The sequence below is a fragment of the Macaca nemestrina genome, chromosome 1 (genome assembly GCF_043159975.1).
Source record: "Macaca nemestrina isolate mMacNem1 chromosome 1, mMacNem.hap1, whole genome shotgun sequence".
Classification (NCBI taxonomy): Eukaryota; Metazoa; Chordata; class Mammalia; order Primates; family Cercopithecidae; genus Macaca; species Macaca nemestrina.
Genome location: NC_092125.1, coordinates 101,635,412 through 101,643,296, shown reverse-complemented (window position 1 = coordinate 101,643,296; position 7,885 = coordinate 101,635,412). Strand labels below are relative to the sequence as shown.

Here is a 7,885-nt window from a genome sequence, read left to right as displayed (position 1 = left end):
GCTTAGAGGGAGATCCTGGAGTGGGGAGGGGTGAGTTAAGTTTGCTTACACACAGGAGGGATGATGGGTCAGAGAAATTTTAGAAAGCTGTGTTAGGAAAAGGTCAGATTTGGGAATTGTGGCCTCTGTGCAGGTTCATGAGCTGTGGAGGGAAAGAAGAAGGAGGAGGCTGTGACTTTTGGGGAGAGCTGATTTCAGTTACCTGGTGTGACAGGTTGGGAGCATGGCAAGGAAGTCCCAGAACTCTCCTTTGCTGTCCTCCAGTCACTCTCTTGTCCCCCTTCTTTTTTCCCCACAACCTGGCAAAGGAAGCTGAGCCCCATAGCTCACATAGCTCTGCAAGGAGCCTAGGCCTGCCCCACCACTGGGGCCGACCGGTGCTGGTTGGAACCGGCGGGTGGGAGTGGTGGGGAGAAAAAACCCGCAATGCAATTCCCTGCTCCATTTAGGCTCCACAATTAAAGGCAATTACTCTGCAGTTCTCTAATCAAATGCTCCCGGCCGAGCTGCCAGCCGGGCAGCCATGTGTAGCTCCCACAGCCGGAGGGAGAGTGGAACAAAGTCACGTGGCTGCTCAGCTCCCACGGTGAGGGAGGCGGGGTGTGTGCAGGTGTGTTCATGTGTACACACTCAGGGCCCCCTGCACTTGGAAGCAAAGGATGAACACACGGAGCAGGGCACATGTGCCAAGAAGTGGGTTCAGAGCTACTTTGTTTTGGATACACTTTCCACCCAGGAAGCTGCCATACGCACGTGTGGACATGCCGGCTCCGTAGTATCTACCCTGATGTTTTCATGGAGGAATTGGACCTGGCATAGTTGCATGTGTGTGTTGGTTCACAATGACTCCCATCAGCTCACATGACACATGTCTAAACAGGAGTCATTAATGTGGGGGTGGGCTGGTGCAGTGGGTAGTAGAGGAATGGCCAGGACCTGGATGCAGGGGCTCAGGTTCTAATCCCAGCTCTGTCATTAACTTGCCCTTGAGTAAGTTGCTCTCCTCCCTGAAACTCAGGGTCCTTCTCTGTAAAAGGAGAGGGTTGGACTAGGCCTATTTCTAAGGCCTTTATATAACAGTGCACCGTTTTCTGTGTGATTGCTGAGCACTTTAGCTCCTGAACTCCATTCCCATGGGCCTTAAAGGGAGGAAAGAATAAAGGATGAGGACGTGGCATCTTAGAACAAAGGAGTTGAGGCTGAAGGGGGGCAGGGACCAGAGAGTCCCCATCCCCAACTGGAGGCTCTCTCCCTCCCTCCTCCTGCATGGGGAGCGGGACTTCTTAGAGGAGCCCCTCTCCTTACTCATCTTACCCAGTGCCAGCTTTGGCTTTGCAGGGACCCAGACCCGCTTCAGCCAGGAGCCGGCTGACCAGACGGTGGTGGCCGGACAGCGGGCCGTGCTCCCCTGTGTGCTGCTCAACTACTCTGGAATTGTGCAATGGACCAAGGACGGACTGGCCCTGGGCATGGGACAGGGCCTCAAAGGTGAGTGGCTGGCTACCCAACGTCCAAACTATCCCATCTTCTCCGCCATTCCCCACTTTCAGCATAGACTCCTGGACTCACCATCCCTTAGTTCCCTCACCACCCTTCTCTGTGCCACAGCCTCCCCTCTGTCTCTGCTACTGAGCTCCATCTCTATAGCTTTCCCACCCTGCAGCTCTGCCTTTCCTGCCACCGAGGACTGACTTGAGGAAGGCAGTACAAACCTGAGAGGTCAAGGGAAACCAAGAGACCTTTATATAAGATAGCTTCAACCAGACACAGATCTCGTGAGGGGCGCCGCAGGCAGACAGTCATCTAGCAGGAGGTGCTGGGAGACCCCAGAGTCTGCAGCAAGGGTAGGAGAGGGCACAGGCAACTTCTGTGTCCCGCAAGTGTCTCATGCCAGCCTGGCTCCGCTCCAGCCTCTCTCCTCCCTGCTGCCCAGGCGATGTCTGCTCAGAGGCCAAAAACTCATTTTAATATCAGCCTGAGCATTCATTTATTTATTCATTCAACAAGCCTTTATTAAGAACTGGCTATGTAGCTGGTGCTGAAGCAAACATAATGAGTCAGTCAAACACAATAAAACCAACCTCCTATATTCTAAAGCAAGTAAAGAGACCCTTGGAAAGGCTGCCTGGCAGAGTGGACACCTGGGTTCTAGTCCTGCCTCCACCACCTGCCAGCTGGGTGACCTTAGGAAAGCCACTTCACCTCTCTGGACCTTCATTTACTGATGTGTGAAACAGGCATAGTGGTTGCAGGCCTGTCTGCCTTAGAAGTGCATTTGTGAGTTTTGAGCCAAATGAGAGAAGAGATTTATAAAAACACGTTTTAGCTTTAAAGAACTGTAATGAAGTAAGTATGGGTGTGGGGGATGGGCTGTGTATTTTTATTCTTATTATTGTTGAGGGAGTTGAGATTATTTGCTGTGAGTTCCGTGTGTTAGTAGAGGTAGGGGAAATTTGTCTGTGTAGAGCAATCCATATAAGGAAAAGAGATGGGTCTGGTAGATCTATCGATGATAGAAAGAGAAAGAAACTGGGAGAGAGAGTGAGATCAATAGATATGGAGTGAGAAGAATCGATAGCCTCTGGACAGAGGGAGATCATGGGAAGGAGCTGATGGTGGGAACGTGAGGGGTGGGCTGGGAAGCAAGAAGCCGGTGAGGGAGCCTGGAGGAAGGAGGGCAAGGCCCACTGCCTCAGCCACTGCTTCTGCAGGAAACCAGCACTCTTTCGTTTACGGGCTTCTCCAGGGAGCCGGCGGGCCCCTGCCTCATCCTTCCTCCCTGGGTCTGCCTTGGGCTTCCCTCTGCCTTGTGAGTCCCGCAGAGGTGCTCCAGTGAGCTCATGTCTGTGCTGCGATGCCCTATATTTCCTGGCGCCCACACACTTGCTCTCCCTCTCTCCCCCTCTCCTTTGCTCCCTGCTGTGTGCCTTTTTCTCTCCTATTATTATGAGAGGCATTTGTCTGCAAACAGCCTTGGAGATTTCATCTGCTCCTGCTGGTCTCCCTGCTTCAGCTGCCCTCATGTCCGCTCCTTCGGCTATATGGCTCCCAGCCTCACCGTGGGGTGTCGTGGCATCAGGTGTCTGTGTCTGGTGCCTCACCTTCTCACCTGCCAGTGGTGTCCCAGAAGAGGGCAGAGGGAGGAATACTGGTGTGGGATGGCTGAGGATGTGTCCTTGTTTCAAGGTTGGGCCTCATTCTTTCTGTTTCTGCAGCCTGGCCACGGTACCGGGTCGTGGGCTCCGCAGACGCTGGGCAGTACAACCTGGAAATCACAGATGCTGAGCTCTCTGACGACGCCTCTTACGAGTGCCAGGCCACAGAGGCCGCCCTGCGCTCCCGGCGGGCCAAACTCACCGTGCTCAGTAAGGACCCCAATGCCCTTCAGTACTTCAAGGCCCCGTCTCTCCGTATGCTGGCAGTCTCTCCCAGTCTCCAATTCCCTCTTTAATTTCCCAGCTTCTCCCTCTCTGTTACTGGCCTCATCCCTGCCCTAATGCTCAAGTCCAGGTTGAAGAAAGTAAACCAGGCATGCGGGAGATGTGGGCTGCTGGCGGGGCGTGGACTGTGTGAGGCCCAGCATCCTCTCTGCTCTAGCCGGTGCCTCGGCCACTCAGGGACAGGGCCTTCTGCCTTTTAGAAACAAGGCTGTGGAGACCAGGAACAGGGAAGTATGGAGTGATGGAGACCCGGGCCCTCCTCTCCCAGCTGTCCTGGCTGGCAGGCTTGTTGGTGATGAGGCGACTGCCTTCTACTTTCCTCTCAGCTGCCTTGGAGACCCCAAAGGGCCCTTGCGCCCCTCCTCCACCTCACCCCAGCCTCACACAGCCCTTCTTCCCTTCAGCTGCCTCCTTTCCTCCCTCAGCGCTCACCCTTCCTCTCAGATTCACCTGGAGGCCTCCTCCAGGAACAGGGGATTAGGACTGGAAGGAATGGGCCTTGAGGCTGAGAACTGGGGTGGGGGGTGGGAGGGCTGGGGTCCTGCTGTCTCTGGATGGCTGCTGGCTCTTGGAAGCCCTGCAGCTCTTGGAAGTCCTGCGCCAGCCACCCACTGGGGGACCAAGCAGATGTCCCTCTATGGTAACCCCCGAGGCCATTTGCATAATGAGGGGACTCTCTCCTGCAGCAGTGCCACAGAACCGGAATGAGGCCAGCTCCAGCACACCCCTTCCCCCGCTGCCCACTCAGCCTCCAGCCTCACTCTTGCAATACCTCTGAATCCGCCAGTCTTCCTGTTCTCTCCAGCCCTGTTGTCTCACTGGGCCTCTGCCTCTGTTGTGCTTTCTGTCTTGGGCTTGGACTCTGTCCGTCTGTGACTCTCTTTCTTCCCTATTTACATTGACTCTGTCCCTTTTTTTCTGCCTCCATTTGATATGTTTTGCCTCTCTTCCTTTCCTTCCCTGTAACTTGAAATCACTGAATTTGCGGGGAGCCCCCAAGATGGATGGGAGAAAGGAAAGAGGAGCTGAGATGAGGGAGCTCGGGCACAAGGAAGGTTTTCTGTTGGTTGGTTGGTTGGTTGGTTGGTTGGTTGGTTGGTTGGTTGATTGGTTTTTTTGAGACAGAGTCTCTGTCGCCCAGGCTGGAGTGCAGTGGTGTGATCTCAGCTCACTGCAATCTCCACCTCCCGGGTTCAAGCGATTCTTGTGCCTAAGCCTCCTGAGTGGCTGAGATTACAAGTGCCTGCCACCATGCCTGGCTAATTTTTGTATTTTTTAGTAGAGACCATGTTTCACCATGTTGGCCAGGCTGGTCTCGAAATCCTTACCTCAGGTGATCCATTCATCTTGGCCTCCCAAAGTTCTGGGATTATAGGCGTGAGCCACTGCACCCAGCCTGTTGTTTTTTTGTTTTTTGTTTTTTGTTTGTTTTGTTTTTGTTTGTTTGTTTTTGCAAGGAGGGAGGTGAGAACATGAGAAGTCCTCAGAGCATAGTGGGAAGAGAGAGTCTTAGACTGCTGGTGGTTAGGAGACCTGGGCACCTTGGCCATTTTGGCATCATGATCCTAAAGAGGTGACAACCTCTGGGCATGAGTGTTCTCATCAGTAACATGGCATAATGACACCAGCCTTTTCTTAGCAACTGCTGCTTTGCTGCATGGGGACCTGTAAGCTGTGAAGGTCTGGGTGAATGTGAGGTGTCAGAATAAGTGAGGACTGGAGGGACCCAACAGCCAATTTCATTGGATGTAAAGGCCCTGAAGGACCAGGATTCAAGGCTGTGGGATGATTTGCTTTTCCTCCCTAGGACTAAAATGGGAAGAATTAGCAAGGAGCAGGAATGAGGTTAGACAGCAAAAATTAGAGGGTGAGCATGAATGCCAAGATATCATCTTTCATCCCTCACTGAAGTGTGTCAGCCCCATGCTCAACCAAGCATTTCAAGGAACCATGAGACTTTTAGGAAACCTTCTTCCTTCTTTTTTCCTCCCTAACTGCCTCTATCGTAGGCCCTGGAAAGTGCTACTGCTGCGCTGGAGAACTCCCATCCTAATGAGTGGACCTTGATACTCTTCTCTCTCCTACCTTATCACAGAGACAGAGAGAGATGAAGAAAGGCCAACTAAGCTACTAAGTGTTGCTGTAACAATGTCTTATAATGGCACTTAGTGGCCTGGTTCAATCCAGGAAGAACCTGGAAAAGGAGAATATCAATGGGAACCCTAGATGGAAGAGTGCCTTGTTTAAAGGCTTGCAGGCCAATGAGGGAGAGCTACATAGCAGGGGAGCTGACTGACTTGTTTCGAGGGCATGGTGGGTCCTTGCTGGCCTGCCTGGGTGACTTGGATGGATGAGAGATCAGGGAGAGGCCCCAGGAGTAACTTTAACCTGAAAGGGAGACAGGGACGGATAGTCCAGCTGCTCTTCTCCCCTCACTCTCTCCTCTCCTGCCACCTGCAGCACACGGAGGCAATAAGAAGGCATGACGCTTCCTGCATCCCTTCCTGCGTACCTGCTTACCTACAGCCTTTGCTCACGGCAGCTGGGGGACCCAGAGACTAGGCAGGGCAGAAATGAGGAGAGGGCTGTGCCCAGTGCCTGGTACCAGCCTCTCTGCATGACATCAGCCTCATAGACTTCCCTCCTCCCCAGCCATCCCCCTCAGTGACCCCCCAGCTCCCAGGACAGTCTTCTTCACAGAATGGCTTCTGTCATTCTTCCTTAGGGTAGGACTTTGAATGGATGCCTCCTACTTCCCCACAGATGCAGACATAACATAGATATACAGACCTCCAAAACCATGGTGATGAGCGTGGCTTCTGGGTCCAGCAAGCCTGGTCCACATCCCAGCTCTGCCCTCTAACTCACTCTCCTGTCTCTGAGCACATTTGTTTATCCTCTTCGAGCCTCTGTTCCTTATCTGTAAATTGGGGTTAATGATATTTACCATGAAAGGAGTAAAGAAATATACTTTGTGGTAAGGATTAAATGAAGTCACACACAGGAGGCACTTTGGCTGACACAAGGTGAGCGTTCACTGAATGGTAGAAATTATTGTCGATCCCACCACCATTTATGGTTGGCTTCACCTTCTTGATTTTCCTTTGCCTCCACAATAACAACTCGTGGGAGTAGGTGTCCATGTTATTTTTGAAGTTTTATAAACAAGGAAACTGAGGTCTTGTTTTGACCACAGACTCAGGGGCATATGAGTGTGGGGAGGCACATGAGCATATTGATATACAGATTTAAGTCACGAACCATAAAAACTTGCTTATAAACACATGCACACATGGACGCATGCCCTCTAACAGCTGGCTCAGCAGGCACCTTAACAGCTTTACTGTTGTTTGCCCCAGATATGAGGGGCAGGGATGAGCTCATGGAGGATAGGCAAAGAGTTTGGAAAATTCCAGAGAAAGGTGGACTGCTGGCAGAGGTGGCAGATGGGTAGTCTTTGCGTGAACAAAGGGGCAGGGAGCATTACCAGGGCAGAGGAAGCTGATGCCTTCCCAGTGGAAGGGCTTCACATGCCTGGGCACACACCTGGGCATGGCGTCTCCTCGGGGCTCTGCCCATGCAGGATCTTCCTCCCGGGTGTGGCAGCAACATGTGACCTTAGAGGGGCCTGAGCAGACCAGGAGGCCCTGAGCAGCAACTCTTTATTTGTTTCTCTCCAACTTTCTCTACTTTTCAAGCTGCTCCCCATCCCCATCCTCAAACCTGTCCTCATCTAGCATTGGAACCAGATACACCACAGAACAATGAGGAAGAGCCAGGGACTCAGAGGATAATTAGCCAGGCAGGAGTTGGAGCCACTGCTACTCTCATCCAGGCAGTAAGGCTAATACATTCCATACCTCACACATGCCCTGCACACCATAGTCTATGTACAGTATCTCATCTGATCTTCACGAGGTTCTAGTGAGTAGGCATTGTTATGTCTTGGTTTCTTCTCTGATGAAGAAACTGAGACTCAGGGACTTTAGGAACTCATCTGAGATCACAGGGCAGGTGAACAAAGGTACCAGGATTTGAAACCAGGAGTCTGAATCCAAGTTTTATTCTTTTTCCACTATACCACTAGGCACACATGAATTGAACAGAATGCTAAGACAGGTTTCGAGTAGTTTCTACTGGAAACCCCAGCATAGAGACCTTCATTGTGTAAATTCTAGAACAGCCCTGCCCACCACCAGGCACCGTGGGTCTCCCAGGGTCTCCTCTCGAGTGTTCCCTCTGGACCCTCCTCTGAGTCTTTCTTGTCTTTCTCACAAGAAGCAAACAAAATCTTTTATCGGTGGGGCATGCTGGCTCATGCTTGTAATCCCAGCACTTTGGGAGGCTGAGGTAGGAGAATTGCTTGAGCCCAGGAATTTCAGACCAGCCTCGGCAACATAGTGAAACCTCGTCTCTACAAAAAATAGAAATTAGCCAGGCATGAT

The 7,885-nt window shown here is 52.1% G+C and overlaps 1 protein-coding gene across 2 annotated transcripts in view; it reads left to right on the top strand.

Annotated features, from left to right (window-relative positions):
• KIRREL1 (kirre like nephrin family adhesion molecule 1) overlaps nucleotides 1-7,885 on the top strand; it is a 109,356-nt gene that overhangs the window by 84,070 nt on the left and 17,401 nt on the right. For both annotated transcript variants that reach the window (XM_011769952.2, XM_011769950.2), the window contains exons 2-3: nucleotides 1,339-1,488; nucleotides 3,216-3,365. In XM_011769952.2, coding sequence (XP_011768254.1) covers nucleotides 1,339-1,488; nucleotides 3,216-3,365 — 300 coding nt within the window. The remainder of the gene's footprint in view (nucleotides 1-1,338; nucleotides 1,489-3,215; nucleotides 3,366-7,885) is intronic.